This window comes from Colius striatus, chromosome 4 (genome assembly GCF_028858725.1).
Source record: "Colius striatus isolate bColStr4 chromosome 4, bColStr4.1.hap1, whole genome shotgun sequence".
Classification (NCBI taxonomy): domain Eukaryota; kingdom Metazoa; phylum Chordata; class Aves; order Coliiformes; family Coliidae; genus Colius; species Colius striatus.
The window spans coordinates 70372898-70400638 of NC_084762.1; the positions used below are offsets into that span (position 1 = coordinate 70372898).

Genomic DNA, 27741 nt, shown 5'->3' on the forward strand with positions numbered 1-27741 from the left:
TGCTTTTGCTTGATAACAGGGGGATGGGGCTGAAGTGCAGATCCAGTGAAGAGTTCTTAGGCTTTTTTCCCCGCTCTTGGGTTGGGCCAATCTGGTGCCTCTGCCATCACTATTTAAGGACGGCAATCTGAAGTGCTTGGGAGGAGGTGTAGGAATGGTACAAGGTGGAGGCAACCACGCAGACTCCGCAGTCAGAGAAGGAGGAAGGAAGGAGGAGCGCTGGACCAGAGACCCCTCTGCAAGCCATGGTGAGAACGCAGGCTGTACCTCTGCAACCCATGCAGGGCAATGGCAGGACTGAGAGCCACCAGCAGCTCTGGATGAGTGCACCCAGACGGGCAGGGGACTGTGTGAGGAGTCAGCCATGGTGCAGGCCATGCTGGAGAGCCTGTGGGCTGCAGAGCAGACCCACATGAGAGGTAGATAGGAGCTGCAGCCTTTGGGATGAACACACATCAGAGCACCCTGTGCAGGGCTGCCGTGTGTGTGAGGTACCCTGCAGAGGAGCAGGGAGGACCAGTGAGTAGCCCACCTGCCCAGACAAGAGACAAATGTCAGAAGCCATCAGGAATAGACTGACCAAAATCCCTATTCCCTGCCCCCCTGAGCTGTTCAGTGGGGGAGGAAAAAAAGACACTGGGATCAGGGCTCTGAGTTCGGGAAGAGGGAAAGGGTGGGGAGAAGGTGGTCTTAAAGGGCTGGTTGTGCTCTTCATCATTGTACCACTCTGTGTTGTGTTCTGTTGGTTACATTTCGGGGTTTTTTAGTCAAGTTTTAGTTGCTGGTGGATTAAATTATTTTCTGTTTTCTTCCCCAAGCCGAGTAGCCTGGTCTGATTTGTCCAGGACCATAAGTGGCAATTAAGCCCTCCCTGCCCTTTAGGAATTCTTAAGTCTTTGGCACTTGAGTCTAATTGTGGTCTTTTGTTCCTAGATGGGCCTAAACCCCAACAAAAAACAGGGGAAGACATGATGCAATGAACTCTGTGAGATTATGGCAGTTCTTTTGTCTGCTTTTGTCAAGACTAAGTAAATCTTGTCTCCCATGAAAGTGGTGGGGTTAGAAAAAGACTGTAGATGTTCCCACTGTAATGAGTGGGTGAACAGCCATTTCTTATAGGTATAGCAATGGACAAAAAGACAGATAGGCCACTAAGAGTGGCATATCCAGCAAAGAGCAGTCAACAGTGACTAAATTTCTGCATCATGGACACTCAATTTCTTGAAAGGAGGTAAAAAAGAAGAAATTAAAGACATATAAAGACTTCTGGAATATTACACTTTAGCTGTAAATTAAGCAAATGTTTCCAAGACTGATCAATACCCCTGCTTAAAAATCTTACACTACAAGCCATTCCAATTGTTTCCCCAAATGTCTACCTAAATTAGTTGAAAGGCCAAAATTCTGTACAAGAAGAAATTTTAATTAAGCCTTGTGCTTGAAGTGTTTCTGCAATTACTCCCTTTGGTTCTGTTAGGATGTAGCCCTAATTAAAAAAGTATTGTTAATATTACAAGATAACACTTGCTGGTAGTGAAAACTGAAGATATGCCTCCATGTAATTTTAGATTATTTCTTGCTGTAAGGTTTTGCAATTATTTTTTTCATTAATGCTTTTTCCTATTCTCTTGCCAATGAAATATTTTTAATCAGTTCACTCAAACACTGAGCCTCTGAAAACTTGCAGGTTCAACTAAATTAAACACCTTTTGTACCCTAGTATTCAGTAAAGATTTCTGTTGGTCATTTTTGTTGTAATAAACTGACAAGTGAAAAAATAATAGGGTCACAAGGTTCTCTCACTGTAACAAGAAAATATTGTAATGGCGAGGGGAAAAAATGAGGATTTGATCTTTCAACTTTAAATCACATTTAGTCTTTACTCGAGTGATTATGCCCAATGAATGTTTATGTAGATATATTTTCTCCATTGAGATTGTCCAGGCTTGAGCTGTTCTTAAGTAAATCTAAATGACCAAAGTCTTTTGCAGATATTTATTAACCATACTTATAGAATCATGGAATTGTTTCAGTTGGAAGATATCTTTAGGATCATCAAGTCCAATCACTAAGCTAACACTGCCAAGCCCGTCACCAAACCATGTCCCTCAGCAACTCATTGGTGTGTCTTTTAAATATCTCCAGGGATAATGACTCTTACACTTCCCTGGCCAATCTGTTCCATAGTTTAACAACTATTTCAGTGAAAAAGTTCTTCCTAACATCCAATCCAAATCTTCTTGGGTGTAAATTGAACCCCTTTCCTCTCAACCTATCATTCATTACGTAGCTGACCCTCACCTTGCTACAACCTCCTTTCAGGCCATTGTAGAGTGATCATGTCTCCCCTGAGCCTTGTCCAGTTTAAAGAACTCCAGCTCCCTCAGATGCTCCTCAAAAGACTTGCTCTCTAGATCATTCAGCAGCTTCATTGCCCTTCTCTGGACAGGCTCCAACACCTCAATGTCTTTCTTGTAGTGAGGAGTCTAAAACAGAACACAACATTCGAGGTACAGCCTCACCAGCTCCAAGTACAGGGGAATAATAATTTCCCTAGACCTGCTGGTCACATTGTTTCTGATGCAAGACAGGATACCATTGACCTTCTTGGCCACCTGGGCACACTGCTGGCTTGTGTTCAGCCTGCTGTTAACACTCCCCAAGACCTTTTCCTTTGGGCAGTCTTTCAGTCACTCTGCACTGAGCCTGTAGCATTGCCTGGGGTTGTTGTGAATCAAATGCAGCACCTGGCTCTTGTCCTTGTTGAACTTCATGCAATTGGCCTCAGCTCTTTGTTCCTGCCTGTCCAGGTCCCTCTGAAGAGCCTTCCTGTCCTCAAGCAGATCTACCGACCTGCCCAGCTTTATGTCATCTGCAGACTTACAGAACAGGCCCAACACTGAGCCCTGGGGAACACCACTGGTAACCAGCCAAAAACTGAATTTAATTTCACCTCCACTCTCTGGGACTGGCCATCCAGACAGTTCTCCACCCAACAAAGAGTACATCTGTCTAAGTCATAGGCAGACAGTTTCTTCTGGAGGATGCTGTGGGGAATGGTGTCGAAAGCTTTACTAAAGTCTAAGTTGACGATAGGCTTTCCCTCATCTAGTAAAAGAGTCGTCTTGTAGAAGGAGATCAGGTTGGTTAAGCAGAAACTGCCTTTAATAAAGTCATGTTGTTGCAGATACACAATTATTTTAGTTAACAACTTATCATCACAATAAGTAGTCAAGCACTTGTTAAGCCCTTGTTAATCACCTAGTAATAGTTCAATCAATTAGCTAAGCACTTGCAAATAACTCAAACACCTACTGATTAAGTAAGTATTCATTTGAATCACATAAGGATCAAACTGTAAGAGTTACATACCACACCTGATGGGGACCTGTTACCTTAGTTACAAGACCCTGGTATATGTATTCCTTAGGTTACTTTGGCTGTTACCTTAGTTGTTACTAAAACAAAGGGACTGGTATTTTTTTTGACCAGTCACTGTGATTTTGGAAAGTTTATGATAGTTAGGAATCAAGATAAAGGGCAAAATTAAGAGATGGACATTTGATGCATGCTTTTGTTGGTAAATGTGATTCTTTTGTTTGAGGTTTTATAAAAACCCATAAAATAGTAACTAACAATGAAGCATGAAGCACGAAGCACAGCTATCCCCAGTTTTCTCCCAGCGCTGCATAATAAATAAGTACCTGCTTATCTGCATTCCTGTGTTCTGATTGAAGGCACAAGTAAGTTAATGGTCAAGTAGATTTCAGAACAACCTCTTGACATATGGGGAGAAAAAAGGAACTGTTACATTCAATGATTAAGCAAAATATCAACTCTAAATACACAAGTAACACCATATAAACATGGTACCATCTACTTTGAGGATCCTGTGAATTATTTTTTTGGGATCAAGAAAGTCCCAATTCCATTTTTAATTCAGCATTGCTACAATTAGTTTTCTAAGAATATATAAAAATCTGTCTGACTTTGTTATTTTGCATAAAGGGAGTATCAGAAATCTTCAGATTCAATCATTTCCATTCTATAAAAAAATATTCTAAAGAATGATCAATTTTTACTCATATTTTACAACTACTTAGTCTCACATTTTTCAGTATTTATTAGATTAAAACAAAATTAGAAATAAGAATTTATTAAGATTCATGTTTAACTGTCTAAACATTTACGAACATTGTCCTAAATGCTACCACCACATTTATATATGGGTTCGTGCAAGTAATTTTGTATTTCTAAGTTAAGTTTGTCCACCCCATTGTGAAAACTCTTGAAAAATCTGAAGTACTTCTTTTCAACCTGTGAAGACTCTCTAGGGTAGGGAGTGCACTTTGTGGGTATTAAAAGCTCATCATGAGATGGTGAGAGTCTCAGAGACAGGAGCAGGTCAGTGTTTGAATAAAATGCTTTAGCCTAAAGCCTGACCCTAGAAATGAGGGTCATTCCCCTGAAAGCTGAGACTGGGAGACAGCAGAGAATCTGTCTTACAAAGCTGGAAGAGGTGGACATTCCTTTCCCTGCAGTTTCCTTAGTGCTTTGTGAGCAGCAGCCATATACCCCAATGTCCTCTGTCTGGTCTCTTCTGAGCAAATCTCATTAGCTATTGCTTGTGAGGGCCAAATCCCAAAGGAGACGATGTATCAAAAGCTACTGGGAAATGAGTGGATAAACCAGTCATATTCCAATGGATTCACCGAATCACAGAATTACTGAAGGGACTTCTGAGGGTTTCTGGGGAGTACGAAGAAATACCCAAACCCTCCTTTCAAGGTGAGTGGGGAAAACACTAACACAGAAACATTTTGGGAGGCTATATCTTTTTAGTACTCAATTGGTACAGAAAATCAGAAAAGAGCTGAGGCTGAAAAACATCTCTGGAGATCTAATCCCTTGCTTTGTTCAGAGCACAGCCAGCTACAGCCAGTTCACTGGGTCTTATGTACAGTCAACTTTTTAGTATCTTCAAAGATGGAGACTTCACAACTTCTCTGGACAATATCTTTCAGTGTTTAATCTCTAACAGTTTACAATGAAAAATTTTTTATTATGCTTAAATTTCAGGGCAAAGAAAATTCAGAAGGCTATTAGTCTGTAAAGTCAAGGTGATTTCAGTACAGCTGTTGAATCTACCTCTTCTCCCTGCATTGTACTGCAATGCATATTATTCTAACTTGCAGTACAGAAGTAGTAAAGTAGTATGTACCATTGTGTCACACAAAAATGGTATGAGGAGAAATAATAATATGTGTTATGTGTGTGAGGGTTTATTAGGGTCAAGATGGTATGACCAATTACACATTACTAAGATGGTCACACCACTTGCATTAGATGAAACGCCAGTGTGGTACACTCAAAAGGGGCCCACAGTCAAAGACCTCAGTGTCTAATGGATAGCTGCTCTTCAGAAAAATCTGAACCACGTGTATAGTGGAATTGTTTGGGCCCAGAGGACAGATTCCATCTAATTAGAAGTAAAGTACACATGATGGACATGAGAGGAGCTCAGTACCATCTGCTCTGCTACTGATCAAATCTTTTTATGCCACATTGTTTGCCAATGAAAACATAGCCTTTTGGGAAAAAATAGTACTCTTTCTTCTGACAAATCTAAAACCCTGTTGAAGATATAACGTCATGCATCCTGCTATAGTTAAACTTCTAAAGAATTTTATAAGTCGGATAGTACAGATGGTTAATCATTTTGAGTTGCTTACAAGTTCCAATAACTTACATACTCATTACAGAGATGCTCATGTAAATATAGCCCTAATAATATAGTTACAATTTCTTTGAACTTCCTATACATAATATTAATATGTGTACAAATATATTTGTAGGTTATGAGGTGCTAGATAATAAATATATCTATGACTGGAATGCCATCTTTTAAATAGAAATAAAAGTATGTAATAAAGTCCAAGACAAATTTTTAAAAGTTTAGAGAATAGAAGGATTTTTAACTGAACTGTTCTGGTACAATTATTACGCAGGTGATTACATTCTTGTCTGAATTCTCCTGCAGCTGAATGAAATATACTACCTACTTTCCATACAGTGATGAACAGACTGTACTTTCCACTTTAAACCTGTGAAATCTGTTAGCTAAAACCCTTCCATAGCTTAGAAGCACACTGAAAGGCTTAGGTAACATTTGGAAATACTTTTTCACCTGTTAGTGAAAATACCCATCTCTCAAAAGCTATAGTATTCCAGTATGTTCCTCCTTTTTTCCTTCTTAGCATCCTGTAATTTGGTTTTATGCCACAAAACATCTATCCAGTACATTTTCAATCGTGTACTGTGATATAGTGAAGCTCCCACTGACTGTTTGCTACTTTTCTCCCTTCTTTACAACACATAGCCTTAATTTTCTGGACTAAATGAGCCCTCCTCCCTGATGAGTTAAAAAATGGCAAATTCCATCAGATCACTCTTTCATTTAAAAATTATATAAAAAGTTTGGGGAAATGAGTTAACTCTGCAGATTTAGCTACTTCTGACCTCCTATTCCTAGTCTTTCACTGCTGAGATGTTAAGTGGTTTTCCCTCTCAGATCACAAAATGTCTGCTTCCACAGCATCCTCTGCTGAACTTTCCCAGGCTGCAACTGACAGCCCAGATATCCACAGAATCACCTGACAACAAAACAGCTACACAAACAGATCAGGAGCACTTTGAAAAAATTGTCTGCTTTCAAATACGGTAGAGTCAAGTCTCATACAATAGTCGTTTCTTTGTCTCTACTTTTTACTATTAGTATTTTTATATATTAGTATTTTCCCTCCATCTCACAGATTTTTATTAAACCTACTAGTTATGAATAAATAGCCAATGCTAAAATTCTTTAAAAATTCCTCTTGAATTTACCACATATCAAGAAACAGGGTAGGGTTGTTTTTTTTCCCTTTTGTGTTTAACAGCACACTCCACTTAAATAGACAATTCTGAAAGGGATATTTAACAGCATCTATACAGTTATGTATGAAAGCAACTGCAGTCTAAACTAATGCCAAGGGGTAATGACAGCCTAATTGGCTTGGCTTGTTTGGCACGTCATAAATGTTTTTACAATGGTTCTTAGCAGATGACGATTAAGAAAACAAATTTCTGCAAGTTGTTGGGAAATTACTACAAAATAGTAAAACGCAGCCTGTTAAGGCTTTCCAAAAATTGGTTCCATATTCTACCATCTGTAATGTTAACATTTCAGAAGACATTTCTCTGAGCTGTAAATGTTGTTTGTTTGATGGACAAACTTATTTCTCTTACTGAATTTACACTTTAACAAACACCCTAGCATATGACAACGGTTAAAAATACTGTTATTCAAAGAGTGAGTTAACTTTTCCAACATGAATACTAAAACCATTATAGATTATCTAGGAACAATTACCTTTTATCTTAAGGATTCATCATTAATCAATGAAAGGACCAATGTAACCTCTCCTGTGTCACATAGATAAAGAGCAGTGGCCTGTCCCTCTAACTTCCTGTTTACCCTGGACAAGTTCCACACATTTACTGATTACTTTTCTAGATGCAGCCAGTTTGAAAAATTAAGGATTTTGTAAAACCTGTGAAAATGAAGAGGACATAAAGGAAAAGGATATTAACAGCAGTAACACAGATTGTTGAGGCAGAGCTAGAGGTAAGATTGTTGCCAAGAAACAATCTGCATGTAGAATCAAACACAAGTTATACATACCTCAAAAATTACAGAAAAGCAGGCAATGTTTCTGCATCGTTCAAAAAGAGAACACATTCTGGACAACCATTGGCTCCCCTGAACATTTTTTAACTACATAAAAGATTCAGAAAGTGTTAAGTACCTTTATTGATAGGACATCCTAGATTATCTTCAAACCTGTTTTCCTACAGAAGAATATAAAAGCAATGGGAACTGCACAGAACACAGGAAGAAAGTGGAAATATATTCTGTAAAGTTCTTCACTAATGGATCTTTTCTCATGGCCTTAGACAATGTGGTTCATTTTCATGATGCAGTAGCCCCGGAGGTACTGTCAGAAGACTTTAAGAAGATAGTATTGTTGGATAGCACTATTGCTATATACAGTGCCTGAAAGGTTTTTCCATTAAAGGTAGACAATGTAATGCCACTCTGCATAGCTTTCCCAGAAAAGGAAGACAGATTTATTTTTCTCCATTTTTAAATCATTTTTCATGTCTCAAGGGAGTACTAACTAAGCAGAAGGCGAAAATAGATCAAAAAAACATTGGAAATAAGACTGACAGATAAATACCAATTGCATTCAGCATAAACACAGAAGCTAACTGGAATCTCAAGATAAAATCTTGGCACTCATGAGTTTTAGTATAAAAAATTCTTTAGTCCTGATGGTTGCTTATATCAATTCAACCAAGTACTAAATAACAGCAGTAATTTAAAAATTGCATTCAATCAAGACAAATCTCATTAAAATATCAGATGATGACAATCAAACTCAATAGTTACAATACATTGATTTCAACTAATATTTTTCTTCTTTAATATATTGTGTCCCCAAGCCTTAGAGCTAGTAGGAGTCTTTTAAGGGCATCTAACTTAAAGGATTCAGGAAGAAGTCCTCATGGGACAGTCTGTCAGTAATCCATGTATATTTAATAAAAAATAGTTTTGTTTTCCTTAAAATCCAACAATTTAATCAAAATAACTTTATAATTTGATTTGTTGATCTTTGAGAGATCTAGAAAAAGTTCATTGCTTTACTTTTCTGTTTACTGTTCATGTTAGATCAAGAACAGTTCCTCTTTATTTCACTTCAATAAATCTACAGTTTTTATCAAGTGTTGCTAGGATTGTTACTTTGTCAAAGAGATGGGAAAACAAGAAAAAGTAATAAATACATATAAATTCCATTTTCCCTTTAAGTTTACTGCTATTTGGTTTTATTCTGGATATATCCATTTGAGAATGCCAGATAGTCTTAAAACCACAAATAAAGCTCATCAATTTGACTGAATATAGAAATAATTTCTAATATTATGATACTCTTAAGTATACCTTTTTAAATTTGTTATTTAAACAAATTGAGCTCCTGAGCTTGAGACTTGCCCGTGAGATCAAAAAAATGGCTATTTTCAATTTGAAATTAATACATGGCATATGACATGGCATATGACACTACACAGTCATTACAGACCAGTGGATAAATACAAAGAAAGAAAAGGATATTTTATTAGCCTCCAACTTTATTAATTTAACTCATCTGGGAACACTTCAGCAACAATTCCTACAATGACGGTCATAATTCTTCTGTAATTGTTTTCACCTGGTACAATACTGCCATCAATACCCTCTTCTTCTCCACCTCTCTATACTTGGCTCTAAGTCCATCACTCACGCTTTCTCAGTCTATTCTTGTACTAGCATTAAGGGGCAAGGGCAAAGCACTTTGGGTTTTTTGTTGTGTCAGAGCACAGAATGTTGAGCTTTGCTTCCTCCATTGCTGGGTACTTTCCCTGTATTCAGTACCTATTCCTGCTTATGTCTTCTGAGAATTACTATCTGCCCTGCTTCTGCTACAGCATGACATGCTGATCTTTTCCTTATAACCTGCAAGATATCCCTGACATCTTGCAAAGTCAGTTGAAGTTTACTAACAATCCCTGACTTTTCTAATTCCTTCTCCTATTTTCTGTTCCTTTCATACTTCCCCCCATACACCAAGAAACATCCCTGTACCTCAAAAATATCTTTAGCAGGTAAGGAAACTCCTTTAGCAGAAAAAAAAATCTTCAGTATCAAAGTAATCTACAAAACAGAAAGTTAAGGCCTGCTAACAGAACCATTCAAACACACTGACTTCAAAGTCAAGATTTGTATACTTAAGTAAACTCCATTGTTTAGCATGCTATCCCAAGTCATGCTTTGCCATGGTCCCAGAGACCTTGAGAAGAAAAACGGGAACTGTGGGAACTTTAAAAAAGTTAATCTGGACAAAAGTCATATATTTCTTCCATTTTTCATACATTGCTCTTATGATTGCAGCTATCTCAGTTTGGACAGTTAGACTCTAAACATTACAACTTTTAAAAAGTTTTAATGTGTGTCTTCATTAGGGTGTGGAATTGTCCTGATTTGGCCCAGCTAGCACAGCAGCACCATGACAGTCTCTCGCTTGGTGCTCCCATTCACCCCTACCCTCCTTAGGATGGTGGAGTACCCAGCGAAATGGGAGTAAAAAGATAAGCAAGGTTGTTGTGGATTAAGACAAGGGCAAGGAGGGCTCGCTGCCAATTATGGTTCAGGGCAAAAGAGACTCCAGTACTTGACTTAGAAAGTAGGAAAGTTTATTCTACAAGAAACAGAACAAAATAAAAGCAAAAAGGCAGTAGGATGAGGAGAAAATTACAACCAGCACTTGAAGATCTCCCTCCCCCATCCCTCCTTTCTTCCCGGGCCCAGGTCACTGTTCCCGATATCTCTACCTTCTTCCCCCTTCAATGGCTCTGGGGGAAAAGAATGGTGGATGTGGTCAGTCTCTCACAGATGGGCTCTGCCACTTCTCTCTTCTTAGATGAGAATGACTCCTTGCATTCTGCCCCTGCTCTGATACGAGGAACAAACTTCTCTGGTGCGGATTCTATCTCTGGTGCGGCTTCTGCTGATACAGAGTCCCTCACACGGGACGCAGTCCTTAGTGAATATCTCCAGTGTGGGTTCTTTGCCATGGTTGCAGTTTCTGCAGATAGAGTGCCTCCCTCAGGACATGGCCTCTTCTGGGCATAAATTTAATGAGCTGCTTTGTCGTGAATTCCTTCCTACAGTTACAGCTTCTGTGAATACTGGGTCCCTTCCACGAGATATGGCCTGCTCTGGCCATAATGATACAGAGTCCCTTCTTTGGGACATGGCCTCTTTCGGCCATAGTTTTAATGCCCCATAGTTTTCACTGCCCCTGGCATGGGGGCTATAGTGAAGTGATTGGGTCCCTCCCATGGGACACAGTCTCCTCCAGCCATAGTTACTTCCCCTAGCTCGGGGTTCTTAGTAAAATGCGTCTCTAGCACTGATGCGGGATCTTTAAAGAAATTAAAATAAATCTCAGCTTCACCAGTCCTCTCTGCAGAATGTAGGGGAGTCTCTGCCCCAGCACACCTCTTTCATCACTGACCTTGGAGACCGCATGATTGTTTCTCTCACTGATCCTACTTGGACCACCACCAGCCAAAGAAGAAGAAGGGACAGAAGAAGGAAGAAACAGGAAGAAGAAGGAGGAAGAAATCTCCTCTTACGGCTTCTTCTTAAAAAGTGATAGTGGAGGCGTCTAATTGACTCAGCCCCAGAAGTGGGTCTGGCTCAGAGCTGGGGAGAGTTGTGAGCAACTCCTTACAGGAGCCATCTTTACAGCCCCTTCCCCCTTACCAGAAAAGGCTGTCATGTCAAACCACGAGAGGACTGTGAATAGAGTTTTCATTTTGGAATATAAACATAGTTGTCAGACTACTAGGCATACAAATTGGATAGCTAATATGCAGTGTTAAGGCAGTAAGAATTAAAAAGTTTTGGAGAAAACCTAATTGTTATTTTCAATCAGAATAGGTAAGAGTGATTAGTAACGGTGGTGAATCTATTTATGTGGGAACACAGATTGGCTAGACAGAAAATTTTGTATTAATAGGATAGCATTCTACTATTTATTGATTTATATCTAAAAGAAATTATAGTATGTTCCATTACTCTTGAGGTGAATGACAATAGATTGAAGTAAGTATTTAAATATCTTGTTTAATATCAAGTTAGAAAATTACATTCTTCCTTAACTTTTGAGTTTCAGTCATAAAAAGACTGATGTTTCAGGATCTCCCAGTGTTTCAAGATACACTATATATTCAAATGCGAAGGGCTGACAGCACCATAGCTGTAAAAATACTTATCTGTTATGAGAAAAATATTACCTGTTCATTGTGTTGTAAAGGTAGCCCAATAATTTTGAATTAATTAAGGGAAAGTTTTTTGTAAATAGTTTCTTCAGAAAGAAAGTGAAAGCCTGGGTAGCATTGCTAACAAGATTTATCTGGAGCAATAGATTACATTAAAAAATATATAAGGGAGAAATATGAGAAAGGACAATAAAAGCCATTGAAGTGTGAATATCACGTTTTGAAGCAAATTTATTGCATTTTCCTTGTACTTAGATTATTGATGAGGGAAAAGTGTCATCTACTCATGTGAAAGGCCCTTCCTCTCTGCCCATAACATTCAAGTTAAAAAGAATCACAAATTTACAAAACAAAGATCCCACACATCCTATTGTTTAAGCAAATTTGACATACCAGTAGTTCAAAATATTAGATAATTTTGTTGCTTGTTCTGGAACATATTTGCACAGCACTACCTGTCAGCAAATTGGTTTAAGATTTAAAAGACTGAATAATAATGATTTTATAATTAATCTTCAACATGCAATGCCTTCTGAAAACCATATTGCAAATCATCTTCCTAAGACAGCTTTGATGTCCATTAGTTTTAGCAAAATCTTTCTACCAAAAGATTGCTTTTCAGTTCCTTTTGTTTATTTCAATTTGTTGCATACACCACATTTTGAGTCCAGAGCAAGATGAATGTAAATAAACAATGACATATTTGCAATACCTTCTTGTGGCGAAGACATTTACTTAGATATGTTGGTTTAAAAGCAACCACAATACAAGGACAAACTTCCTTTGGAAATGTGAGATCTAACTCTAATGTCTAAATTATAGCTCCATGGCAAAGAAAAAAGAAAAAAAGAGCTTTGAAGACACAATATCTGCTTTTGGGAGACACAACATCTACTGTATGTCTGGATGTGGCTGTATTCCCAACAAAATAATTCCTATTATTCATGAGTTGATTTACACTTTTTATCTCTCTATAACATGCAGCATTTATTTACCATTACATTTTGAGTCATTAGAGTTTCTGCTGACATGGGTATTTTCTCAAAATAGAACATTACAGCAGACCTCGGCTAGACATTTAAGCCATGTGTATGTTTATTTTTTCATTTCTTTCTTGAACTTTCTAACTGTGACCAGGCTGGGAAAGTGGAGTCATGATGAATGAGACTTTGCTTTAACAAAAAAAAAAAACCAAAACAAAACACCAGAAAAGGAGAAATGTAGCCATTTGATGTAACATTGAAAAATTCACAACCTCCTACCTTGAAAACAAACATTTCCCGGCGAAGAATAGCCAGAGTGTTGAAGTTCCCATCACAGATGTTAGGCTTGGCTCCAGGATAGGAAGGTTTGTCACCAGTGGGTGGCCGGGGAGGTTTAGGTTGCCTGTCATTCTTCCGCGGGTCTGCTGGAGGGATTGAACGATGTGGGGGCACTGTTGGCAGAGGTCTTGTGGGTGGTGGGATCCTGTCAGGTGGACCTTTAAAAATACAGCAGCAGGATGTAATTTACATGCCCACCAGTGGATCTCAAAGAAGAAATACACAACAAAAAACCTGCATAAGCAATGCAAATCCTAGAGTGGAAGGGGAATGGAAAAATGATCTAACATACTTTTCCTGTGTTGTTAAAAGGTATAATGAATGACTACTATAAAACCGAAGCATGAATGAATAAAATAATTAGTTTTCACTATCCAAAACGTTCCCTTCTTAAAGGATGCATAATCCATCATCATTTCACGTGAGAAGTAATTCACAGCTAACCCTTCAGCAACTAAGAATTGTTAAAACAAAATCATTGTCTGTTGTTCAAAATAAACAGAGAAACTGTCTCTAAGATCATCATCAATCAATGGATTTTCAACTCATTTTCTTAACTTCCACTCATCAATTCACATATGCACATACGTGGCATAACTGATATTTCCTACTGTCCCAACTTGTAGGGCAAGCAATGTCATGTGCATTAGTGACAAGACATTCCCAGCTTTCCCCAACTCCCCTTGCTATGTATAGGAGGTTTTGAAACTGGACTTCAGATCCTAGGCATCCATACAAAACAGAAACCATAATTCACACATCTTCTTCAATATTCTGAAATTAATTACTCCTCTTATTTTTTTTCTTTAAATTTTCCAGAGAGTCTTACAAAGCTAGATATCTGGCAGTCGATGGAACTTTTCTGAGAATTTAAAAGAACTGAAGTGAAAAGCTGAAACTGTCCATCAGTTTTGAAACATTTTTCTTCTTTCAAATATATTTTCTGTCATAATATACAGAGTTTAATGATAGGTGAAATAATCATCTCAGTCATAATTTCTCCACCTGAATGTCAAAGGTCATTCTAGACAGATGCTGTTCATAACCTCAATGGCATACTGACTGACTTGCAATGTGTATACTGTAAATGCCTTTCTTTGTCTATACATATTACTTTGTTTACTTCAATTCTTCATGCATAAAAAGATAAGAAGTTTCAGTTGGATCAGTAAGAATTCTGGGAACTTTAAAAAAAAATATTCTTTTCAGAGAACAAGATGGACTATGAAAGAAAATATTAAACTCACACAATTCAATAAGACATTTACTTTATTCACCGTTTAAAGGCTTGTGACATTTATAATTTGCAGTTAATATCAGTGTTTCAAGGAATACTGGAGACCAAAGTAATTAATAGGTGTGACATTTTTATTGAGGCATATGATTCCAGATCACCTCTTGATTTTAAAGGGTGCAAAGGAACCAGTTTGCAGTAGTTCCTGTTGGAAAGTTTTTAACCCTAAACCAAATCTTTCATATCCCATTTGGTGGTGATGTCAGACATTACTTCCCAGGGGTAACACATTTCTCCTAATGTATAGTTCACAGCTGTTAGAGCTTAGCTTAGTTTTCAGCAAAGTATTCTTGTCTAGCCCTTAAGTCTAGACTACCCATTTATGAGGTCATGAGAAACAATCTTCCTTCCAGATTATCACACAGGAAAAAAGCCAACCAAGCAAAACTTGACTAGTCAATCATTTTGAAATTGCTGTTTAGACTTTATGGAAATAGATATCAGTGTTTGTTAATATAGTATTTTTATATAAAACACCATGGAGGCTATAGGATTCTAGTTAACACTACAGTAATTTTAAATGAACATAGTTGTCCTTTCTTTTAATAAAGGTAAACAAGTAATGGCCTGGATAATGTTAAATAAAAAATAAATAATAAATATTAAACCTGACTAATCTTTACATTGAAAATAATCGTGAGTACAAAATTTAATACAGTGTTACATTCCAACCACAATCAGAATAATGTTATTGTTTTGTCTTTATTTTTTTTTTTTTTTAAATCAGTTTCCTTGCCTTCTCAAATTGAATTCAAGTCATGCAGAATTTATTTACATCATGTGTCTTTTACATCAGGCCTCAAAAAACCTAAACAAACATGTTTTAAAGAAGAGAGCCTTTTTTCCTCTAGGTAGCTCAAAATCTTGAGCTGGTAATAACATTTCCTTGAGATCAATTTATCATATCAAAGAGATTTTCTGGGATCATAAATTTTGTATACCCAGAGAACTGTTTAGCATGAAAAACTGAGAAGCCATCAATTCATCCAGTTACATGAGCTTGGACTACTGTGGAAATAAGCTGGTTATTGTTAAAGACTTGCATTTTTTTAATATCGTTTGGGATACTTTTGCAGGTATTTTCTTTATGACTTTGTAAAGCATTTAAAATCACTATTTTAGCTGAGTTGAAATTTTAATGCAAGTTGTGAGCAGTGAGAGATAGGAAGAAACAAAGCAAAATAACTTCATCAAAACCTTTGGCATACTCAGAAGACATCTGGGGTAACAATTGGCAAAGCTTATAATAACTAACTGTTTTGGAGAGGTCGTAGGGAAAAGAGGACCTCAAAGGTATTGTAAATCAAAAAAACTTATGTTGCTTAACTAAAGTACGACATACCGTATATCTTCTGGATGCCCTGCAAATCATCATTAGGTAGTTTGAAGTTGTCAGTTTCCATATACTGGTAAAACGGAGCCATGATTGCAGTGGGATCATTAGAGTGCTCCAAGCCCAGAGCATGTCCCAGTTCATGCACTGCAACTAGAAACAGATCATTTCCTATGAAGAGAAAAAAGGGGGAAAAGAAATTTGAAATTATAAGCATAAAACAGAAATCACACACTGGAGGACTCTACTTGAAAGACATCTTCACTGAATTTGAGTTTTACAAGGTAATGCTTAACAATGAATCATAAGGACAATGTGCTATGAAATGTACCTTTCCCTTATTTTAAACAAGGAAACCATTACTGGTACATATATTATATATGACATTCTAACAGACACCATAAGTACAATCTTTTTTAACTGATGCACATATTTAATATAGGGTTCAAGTGTTCTACCTTATGTCTTAGGCTTGTGTGCAATTTCTGACTTGAAATTCATGTTACAGTGAAAAATGCTTGCACCAAGACATAGTTCAAAAATGAAATATCCCTACTGTTTGTGGTAAATTTCTCAGAGGACTACCTACTTAGGACAAATCCCATAGGGAACTTAGTCATCCAAGAACTTGTAAACAGATCCCTGCTGATTATTTGTAGATGTTGCCCATTTCTGAGTCATCATATCTGAAATCTTAATGAGGAATATATGGGTGCTGTGTTACCCTTTTCAAAATATTTTTTATTATTTATGTTCATTTCATTGTATAATCCTCTTACAAGCATAGTTAAGTATTAGGTCTAAAAATGAAAACCACATTCATGTTAGAGACTGATTTGATTTTTTATTTTTGTTATTGCCTTCTAAAAACCTTATTTTTAATTTTTATGACAGCGTATTAGACTCAGTTCAAAGTTTTGACAGTAGAATTATGGCAGTTTTTGAAGTAAACACAAATCAAACACAAATTTCTATATAAAAAATATCAGAGCTGGACTTCTATGGTATTAATTATTGTCTATCTTTATTAATCTAAGACTTAGCTCAGCATTTCTTACTGGGATTTTTTTGGACAGATTCTGTCTGTAGTCAACCTGTCATATAATAAGATTTTGGAAAAATGTTTTACATCAGGAGAAAGATGTTACTTGGAGAAGGTCACATCCACGGTGTAACTCATTTCTACCACCTAGGCATGGGAAGAATCATCCTCTGGAAGCGTATTCCTGTCCCACTTTTAGGAGAAATATTCTAGATCAGCAACTTATGCTGAACATCTAACTTTTAGATGGCTGGACTCAAGCGAAACATGTGGATAGTTTCATGTTGGAAAAGCAGTTTAAATAATGAAAGGCCTATACTGTGGCCTAATAGTTGTATATTGGAACAATAAAATGCTCAGCATTAAATATTATCCTACATTCTGTAAATTCTTTGGGGTAGACAGTTATTTTCCACTACTGGCACTGCTGGAATTCTAAATAATATTGTAATAATGGTAACATTAAAAATTTAAATTTAGCAAAAACCTTTACACATCTATATAGTTACAGAAATTTGAGGGCATTGTTGATGACATTTCCATTTTTCAAGTATTTCCTCTGGTTGACACAAGGAAATAAACTTTCTCCCAAGTATATCTGAAAGGGTAAACACTTGGCAGTAGATATGTTCATGATATATGGAGACATGCTCATGTTTGCAAAATAAGTGATTGAAAGCACGGAAACAGTCACAACTAAAACTATGTGCTTAGCTGACAGTGTCTTTTCATGTCTTTCCGATTGTTAATTTGGATATACAGAAACTGAAAGCTCTTATTCTTTTATTCAGTATAACTATGCAGAAAAATCATGTCTTTCAAAAATTAATGTGACATAATGTGCTTTCAGAAATGAGAAGAGTTTATGCTATCATTTATGATTATGTGGTTTCCAGATGAAATATTTTGATGGCAAATTTTTTTCTTGGATGCAGTTCTTTTTCTAGTCAAACAGATTCTCAATGTGCTGTTCTAACAGATTTGATAAGCTTGACTGTCCCAGTGACAAATGCTTTTGATATCTGAATCTGCCCTTCTATGCAGTCAAAGTTGATCTTGACATTATTTCGTATGAATAACCCACACCTTTTGTAGTTAACCTCAGCAACTCTGTAAAGTTTTCATTCTATGTTCATAATGGAATAATTAATATCATTTAAAGAAATTATAGACTTAAGATGGAAAGACATGAAGTACATTACTGTACTATAGCTATTATACTGTGATATATCTCAGGTTATTTTTCAATTATTTTCTGTGATTTCTGAAAGTTACAATTCTAATCCAGGTTTATTAAAATTTGATATTAACTCAAACATTGAAGATTCTACTTCCTTTTGCTTTTCAGACTTTGTGAAATGCAAATTTGCCTCCTAGACCTGTGCTTCCTACACCATAATTAATAATATTAGCCAATCTAGATCTTACATTAATAATTGTACTAATAAGCTTGTCAGAGTATTTGCTGAACCATTTTCAAATAATGTTAAATTGACAGTATTTGAATCTATCATTATTATTAGGGTGGTCAGTATCAGTAGGTGAAAGAGTGTTTTACATATGGTATTAAAGCTCTGCTGTTTAAAGTAGGAGGTCCGGGAAGTGAACTTGTTACAATTTCTAACATTTCAAGAAACACAGCTAAAATATGGTCTTGGATGAAACTCATGCTTCTCTCTATTTGTGCCAGTTATGCAATGCATGGAGAAGCAATACAACCTTTGGTTCTCTGTACTCGCTGAGTCCCCATAAAGATCTCCAGGAATTTCCCTCTTGTGTTCCATGTTGACCTTGAAAGGGTATGAATTACATAGTAACAAGGAAATAAATAAAACACATTGTAATCTACTGGCATATCCTCCTTCTGGGATCACAGATTATGAGCATATGGTAGAGTACTTAAAAAGCAGTACTTCTAAAGTATTATGCAGAGGGAGGCTGTTCCTTAGTATGTCATTTTCCCTTTGTCTTTTGGATAGTGGTGTAAAAAATATAAATATTTGGCATCTAATTGCCCCTCTAGACTTAGTTAAAGCCTAAGTCCAAAAGGGAAAAAGACAGATGGACTATGAAAAGTAATTTCCACCTCTTGCAATGCAAGTTGTAGCCATCAGGGGAGCTATTAAATGTGGTAAAGATAGAGTAGCCGTTGGACAAAATGAATAAGGGGGGAAGCGAAAAGGTCACAAGAAAGAGTTGCAAGAATAGTATTGTTGCCTGAGGTGATAGTGATTTAACAGGGAACATATTTTCTACTTGTAGTCAAATAGCCCCATTATTCATAACAATTTCCATCCAGAGTCATGATTGTCTCCAGGGCATCCTGAATTTAAACTGACCCAAATAATTTAGTTCAATGGAAATGGAGGCTTAAACCAGTTCAAGATGTGTTGTCTGAGATCAACACAGGTAGGGCTTACTACTGTCTTAGTTTCTATCTTTTTTCCTTTGCATATAATTAGATTTCTCCAATTAGGCAACAATTCATTCCCTCTGCTTTTGGGAGCAGGTTTCACTTGAGCATCTCAAAGTTATTGTAATTAGCTACTGAAGAGTACAGAAGGATAATCCCAAGTGCTCACTCTTTCCCTCCAGGCCACACAGAATTGTACTTGTAACTGCAAGGATGATAGTAGAACAACTTCAGTGCCTTGGCCGGTGGTCATAGTAAGATGAAGGAGTCTAAAGGCAAGTGAACATTTATACCAACTCAGACTAGCTTTGTTATCATACTATGGATATAATATTTTAACCATTTTCAGTCCCCGCCACTGAGGGAGAGAGTTCCAAATGAGTCAGTATACATTACTCAAATAGAAACATGTATTTCAGTCCACTTGGCATAATGAAGCACCATTGCAAAACAAGTCATAAGTAACAGAGTTAAACCACATTTGACTATGATGAGTTTTAAACTCAAAGTTGTCACTGCAGGATGTACGATGGTGAATATTCATTGTGATAGTCTCAGTTACATCTTGTTAATTTACAGAGTAGCAGAAAAACATTAGAAAATATATATCACAAGTCCAAAATTTGTTCATCTCTGTATTTGTGCTCCTCATTAGCTTTGAGATTTGGAATAGAATGGACATAAGCTCAAAAAGGTTGTGATTGTTATTCTTATTTTATCTCATTTGATTTCACATGGGAAAATAATGAAGGATGCTGTGTATAAAGAAATAAAACAAAGTGATTATTCTTATACTGACACTTTTCTCTGAGGCTATAAAGTATTTTAGGCACTATATCTGCTTGACTTTACAATCACTGATCCAGAATATAAATATGTATTAATATATTGAATATTCAACAGCAAGCACTATGGAGCGTGGTGTATGGAAAAGCCTTTCCCTGTAGCTAATACATATATATATATACACACACACACACACACACTGTTTTTCATGTCTAGAGATAATGTTTGTCCATAGCAAGCTATTAATAAACCCTAATTCTGAAGATATTAATTCCTGTTTGAAACAGTATTTATAATTTGTAAAAGCAATACTCTACTGGCATAGCAAGCTTTTGATTCATCACTTGGCCATCTTTTTAATACAGCACTAAATAACATCTCAGGGCATGTCACCTGTTTATTCTCCTTGACACATGATAGTAACTCCTGTAATGCATACTGAACTCAAGAATTGACCGTTATTTAAATGACATGTGACCTCAATTTTCAAGACTTTCCCATTCAGACAAAAAAAACCAAAAAAAATCTAGAAACCGACTTTCAAATGACAAATGAATTGGAAAACTACAAAAATGTTTTCTACATGGACACACACTGTTTCTTTCAAAGACTATTATACTTCATTTTTCTTGTGATGTGGACAGATAGATTTCAGATTCCATATGAGTGATTTCTATTAAAGCCCTACTATGAACAAGTCCATATCTCCAAGTCAAGCTTACAGTTCATTAGAAAATATTACACATACGCTACCCATGAACTTGTCTGACATATTTATACTTTGCATTTTCATTATGCTGTTCATTGTATTGCTGACTCACTACACAAATGCTGAAAATCCCAACCAGCTGTAATGCTGCAAGCTTAACAGTAAAATTCTTACTCTACGAAGCACATAGAAAGAAAAAGAAAAAAAACCAAAAAAAAGTTGCATTTCTATTACTATTATTCTTATTCTTTTAATATAGAATTTTGAACGTGCTATTTCAACAGTCAGTGATAAAATAAGATTTTCTTTCTCCGACCTTATTGCAATACAACAGAATTGAGAGTACACATTATGTATGCACTTACATAAGCACCACACTTGTGTATATATGCCATACAGAGAGCACACATGGACCTAAATATAAAACACAGGTACAATCTTACTCAAATAAAGGTGAAGCATTTTCCAGTCTAAGAAATCATATGCAGTTGCTTGACATTATTGCAAACTTCTGCTATTGGCACTGAAATTTGGTAGCTTGGTGGTTACTTTGGAAGGAATGTTTTGCTACAAGATGGAGCTGAGATGGTGTAGTAGTTTTGAAAAATGAACAGCAAAACTGATATTTTTTTGGTTGGTTTAAATAAAAATGTATCCTATATAGTATACTCATTTTCTGTACGAATTTAGTATATCTATTTTGTATACACTGTGTTTTAAACAATCATTTTTCAACAACATATATAGATACACTTAACCTTTTTTTCCATTGTGGCAAAAGAGAATGACATAAAAATGTATCTTTCATTCCATTATATATACATGTTGATTATTATATATATACCTGTTGACTTACTGATATATAACATTGCAGGCAGAAGGGAAGATAGAGACAGTTTGTTATATGCAAAGTATGTATTAATATACCCTGTATAATTTAGCATACCTACACCCCCATATGTATATCTTTGAAAAACTGTTCTATTTTAAAAATATCAACAGATTAGTGTAAAATTTAAACACTCTTCCCTGCAATTTGACAAGTGGATAGTCCTATAGGGCAAGATTGGTAATAGTTGAGTTATAAGGACACGTGAGTTTAGAGGTGTATGTATCCTTCCTGGTAGTATTCTATTGTTTGTGCATGTTGTGGTCATAATTTAGAAGTCAGTAGTCTGACAATAGCATATTTGAAAGGAGCCCACGTTCTTTTATTATATAGATCAGTCGGTACTTCATAAGGCAAGGACATGCAAAAGGTAAGAATTTCTGCCTTACTGCTTAAATTTATTATCAAATACATTCTAGAACTCTCTAGTAAATTGATTGAAATGGTGGAATGAATTACTTCATGTATTCTTAATTTTCTTTCTAAAAAAAACATGGATGTAAGAATTTGTTTCTCAAAGTTGCAAATGCTATTACTAAAAAAAACCAGCAAACTGTTCTAGCTAGTGAACAACTACCTGCTTCTCTGAAGAGTGAGAAGTGAAACAGATGTAGATGATCTTAGGGGAGGTAAAGAAGACACAAGAGCTTGCTGTTTTCCCAAAAGATTTTGCAAAAAAAATCTTCAGAAATTAACTTCTTTTAGTAAGCTCACACCAGTAAAAACCTTTGAATGGTCATTCTCATCACACTACAATCAACCAGGTTGTTAAATAATATTTACACTATTTTGTCAGTAGTTTAAATGCAGTTACAAATGCTGCAAAAACTATAGCAGTCTTATCTATTTATTCTCTTTCCTATTTTCTCTTTGTTTCTGGTTTTAGCTGTTGCTCTGGGAACAATAAGCTGGAGTATTAAAAACTCCTCTCTGAAGGCTGTGAGAATGAACACATGCTGGGATTACAGATTTGGATATGTACATGGAAAAAGTATGTATCACACAATTTTCAGGTATCCTCCATGTTCCTGTCCCTGAGGGTCATTCTTATGAAGAGAAGCGACAACTTTCTGCCACTCCTGAGTGTCAGCATGGCAGAGAATAAATGTAATAGGACCTTAATTGTGTATGTATGTACTAAAATCAAATCCTTGTCCCTGACAAAAAGAAATGCAGATTTTGTCTCTAAGCCACTCAGCTAAAATGCTGGCATGTTAAGACGGTGGCTGCTTTTGTTTCGAAGGGATGATATTTTTTTTCCCTTTCATTTCCCCTAATGTTCTGTGTGTCCTACCAAAAAGAAATACGTGTAATTACTAGGAGGAAGGTCAAAATCATGCTGTCAATATTCACAATAGATGTTAACTTTGCCACGAGGCAGAAACCTGAAAGGGACCTACAGATCACTGAAATCGCCACAGTAAAATGTACATAGAACTTAACTTATATGTATATCTTGTGTTGACATTGTGCAGAGATAAATTTTTACCCTGTGTCAGTTAAACTACTGAGACTAATTATACTATCCTCTAGCTTAACTCATACTAAAGCCATTAAAACCAGGTTATTATTCTTACCCCATCATTTTATCTACTTATTGCATATATAAGACTTTAAGATTTTTTAAAGATAAAGTGACATACTGTTATATATATATATTGGAATTCTACATTAACAGTTCTTCCTTCACTGTTATTTTGCTTGTTTAAGTCTTATTACAAAAAAACTATAGAATTGTCTATGTATTTTTTTCCTTGGATGGATGATAAAAGAAGTGGGAATTTTGAATCATAATAGGCAGTCATTAGGAGAAGACAAAAATCATTAAAAGTTCTCTGATCTGAAAAGCAAACATGTTTCCTAAGAAGTTAGCAGACTTCAAAGGGAGATCTCATCCAAGTGTGTGATATATTCTAAATTGAGACAACTTCAAACTGGAGATCAAATATATGGAGAAAGTGACAGAAAGACAAATCTGCTACTTTGGTTTTACTTTGTTAAAATTTACTCCCATGAAATGCTCCAATCTACTGGATAATCTTCTGCTGTTAGTGACTATATCCATATAGCTGCTTCCCTCTAGCTAGAAGAGCCACTGTGAGCCTCTCCACTCAGAGAATACTGTCAGTCGGCACTAGTGACCCTTGCCACATGTCAGCATGGAGATGCCTCAAAACTCACCACGGAGAGGTAGCCTCCAGGATGAAAGATCACAGAGGCCAGCGAAAGGGCTGCTGGAGAGGTCAAGATGGTAAAGCAGACAAGCTATCCTCCTCGGCCTCCCAGCAGAGGAAAGCATAGGAGAGAGGATGAAGGCAGGAGTTACCTGCCCCTGAATGGGAATAGTGAAATTAACAGGGCAGAGGTAAATCCTGGCACACTTTCCCTTCCGTGAGTAAGGAGCTCAGCAGATCCCCAGCAACAGGGGACAGTGGCTGGCATAGCAAAGAGAAGCAACAATGCCAGAGGTTCAATGTCTGATGGCTCTCAGGCCAGAGATTCCCATTGGAAAACAGGTAGCTGAGTGGAGAGTCACTGGGAGCACACTACGCACATACATTGTGTTCTCAGGCAGGTCTGTGACTGTAACCTGTCCACCTCTGACAGCTACCATGACCAGTCCTGTCAGTAACACAAGTGATCAATAAAAACACAAACCAGCTAAGGACTGACTGTTGGTATATACTGTAGTTGTTAACTCTTCCTGAAGCTCAAGCCCTAATATTTTTATTGCTTCTGCTAGCACTGCTAGCTGGAGTACAGCTAGAAACATTAATTGCATGTCATTGCCACATCTTCAGTTTCCTGAATACTCAATGACAATCTTGTTTCCTCATACATTGTATCAGTTCCTAAACTGCATCACAAGAAATGAGCTAGGTATGATTCTTAGAAAAGGGAACCTAAAAGTATGTTTATGCATTACCATATTCCCAACTAAATATTCACAATTTAAGTGGTGCAATCCATTTGTGAATTACTATATTTAGACCAACAAGAGAGAGTTTGTCCTGACATATTGAGAAGGATGGGAGACAGCCTTAACCAATAATTACCTTTTCGGAGTGTAATACCGAACTGTTTCCAAAACAGGCATCTGTGTTGCTGAGACAGATTTCTTTGGACCCCAGTTGATGCTGTTATTTGGAAGTACTTACCATTTCAGACCTCTAGTCTGAAATTGTGCACGATTCAACATCACTGGTGGAAGTCATCTAGATGCATAAAATTGTAACATAAATGTCTATACCTGCACCTTTGACAGTTGGTGATGAGAAATAGGTATTTCAGGACATGATTCATCTAGTTTATTTAGACATCTGCTCCAGGATGCGACAAATCTTAGCCAGGAAGGCAATATATCTCTTCTCTAACACTAAAGGGACTACATGAAATTAACTCAGATGTGAACACCAACATATGGTCAGATTATTTCCACTCCTTCAAGTCTTCTGGCTTTTGACTTAGGTCTTTTCATTTAAGGCAGTGTCAAAATATTAACTATAACAGTAGAGAGTATAGATGTAAGGAAGTATTCATCATTGACTTGAACAAGAAGCTTAAGTCTGTTGACCACAACAAAACATTTTGCACAAAAAATCATTGTTTTTTACATTTTGCTAGTTCTTTTAGATTTTTATATTTTCACCTTTTTTTCCCAACCTGATGTTTTAACTGTAGAGTTTTCCAGATCTCTGTGTAAGTTGCTCAGCACTTTCTGAAACCCAAGCCAATTGAGAAGGTGTCTAAACACAGATTAAAAACATTTAGGCCTCAAGAACATGTAGTTTGAGCATTTTGAAGTGAAGAATTGTCAGGATAAAGCACCAATTGTTCCCTAGGCTTGCCAACACAAATATTGTAGAAAATCTTTCATTAGTTAGCCATATACTATTCTTTAAAAAGTTATATATCGCATTACTTTATATTTTAGGGTTATCTTATATTCTTCTACTTTTGCAACACCAATCCATTAAATTTTTGCCTAATAGAGAAATAAACACGTAATTACTGTAAAGTTCTGTTCTCATTCTGTCAGAAAACCATGACAACACCCATAGTAATTGGCAATATGATTTTTCAGATTCGATTGGCCCCTGAAAAGGTAGGGAAAAAGAGAGGGCAACACAATAATAATCTATAGTATGTCTTCAGCAAAAGTCACTTTTCTTAAAGCTGCTGTCTTCATCGAATCATAGAATGCTAGGAGTTGGAAGGGACCTTTAGAGATCATCTAGTCCAATCCTCCTGCAGAATTAGGTCCACCTAGATCAGGTCACATAAGAACACGTCCAGGTGGGTCTTGAAGACCTCCAAGGAAGGAGACTCCACAACTCCTCTGGGCAGCCTGTGCCACTGCTCCGGCATCCTCATAGTAAAATAGCTTTTTCTTATATTTAAGTGGAACTTTTTTGTGTTCCAGCTTCACCTCATTACCCCTTGTCCTATTGCTAGCTACTATAGAAAAAAGAGATGTCCCAAACTCCTGACACCCACAAGTGTGAAAAAGCCTCCACGAGACAGTCCTAGCAGCAGACAGAGACTCAAAGATCTCTGGATCACACAACAGTTTGAGTTCTAGGCCTGTTTGTACTAGCAGATGAGACTGAAAAGAAAAAGTATTTAAAATAATTCCTTAAGTGATTTTTTTAGCTGTCAACTAATTTCAAGTTATTTGCAATAATAAAGGCGATTTTACCTTTAACCCAACATATTTGAGAGTATGGCTTTTCACAGGATGAGGGGTGATCTCATTAATGTTTACAAATACATAAAGAGTGGGTATCAGGAGGATGGAGCCAGGTACTTCTAGATGTTCAATAATAGGACAAGGTGCAACAGGTACAAGCTAGAACATAGGAGGTTCCAAAGAAACACAAAGTAAACTTTTTTCACTGTGAGGGTGATGGAGCCCTGGCATAGGCTGCCTAGATAGGCTGTAGAGTCTTCTCCTCTAGAGACATTCAAAAGTCCCCTGGACGAGTTCCTGTGTGACCTACACTAGGTAGTCTTGCTCTGGTACGCGGGTTGGACTAGGTGATTTTTCAAAGTCCCTTCCAATCCTTAAGATTCTGCAATTCTGCGATTTCCATTAGCAAGCTGTCTTTGGGAAACCTGAAATTCAGTTTGTGGTGTGAAATCTCATGGGTCATAAGGTAGTTTCTTTATTATTAGCATTGTTTCTATTAGTATCATTTTTATATAACATATTTTTAAGAAATACAGCCCTTCTGTGTGTTGATGGACAATACTTTTACAAAGATCCATGGGAGAAAAAAAAAAGCACTGTAATATGTTAATTTCTTCCCTTTTTTCCTGTCCTTCTCTATAACTTTCTATCATGCACAAGAACTATATGAACCTCTCTCAGTTTCATGACTTGAAATCTGCTAAGCTTCTTTCTAAGAGAAAGAAAGGTTAAGATATTAGCTAGATTTATTTATTTGTTTTGTGTAAGGTATTACTTTTATTTTCCTTGTCATTCAACACTAACCATGACTGAGGAGTTGTGGGGTCCTACAAATAATCATGAAGCCAGGCTCTAATGAAGGAGCTGGCCCACATTTTCTGTATTTATTCATTTAAAACACATCCATTTGCCTAAATAAAAAAGCCTTCCCAAAGCTCTTTTCTAGCATGCTGCAGTGAAAAAAAAAACATATCCCCAATATTGTTAGCTTCAACTTATAATTTTAACAAATAGTTTTCAACTAATATTTCCCCATATTAACTCAGTACTGTTAATATACTAATATAAATGTCTGATCAAATTATTCCAGTTTGAGAAGATAAACTTATATTCATTGTTATATAAACAGTTGTTTGGTATAAAGACATCTTTGGAAAGAAAAAAAAACAAGAAGACAGTTCTTTTTCTTTGAATGTAGGCACAATGGTTATCAAAATTGTTGGCAAGCATCCATTCTGCCTTTCAGCTAGATGTGTCCTCGGCAGTAAAGTCAGTGAAACAGACAATGTGAACTTTTCTCATTTGTTTCCATGCAAAATCAAGCAGCTTTCTTTTAACACT

General features: G+C 36.6%; 1 protein-coding gene across 1 annotated transcript in view; it reads right to left on the reverse strand.

Moving 5' to 3' along the window:
- MMP16 (matrix metallopeptidase 16) overlaps positions 1-27741 on the reverse strand; it is a 168037-nt gene that overhangs the window by 26911 nt on the left and 113385 nt on the right. The window contains exons 5-6 of the mRNA XM_061995106.1: positions 15881-16042; positions 13185-13402 (exon numbers count right to left, since the gene is read on the reverse strand). Coding sequence (XP_061851090.1) covers positions 13185-13402; positions 15881-16042 — 380 coding nt within the window. The remainder of the gene's footprint in view (positions 1-13184; positions 13403-15880; positions 16043-27741) is intronic.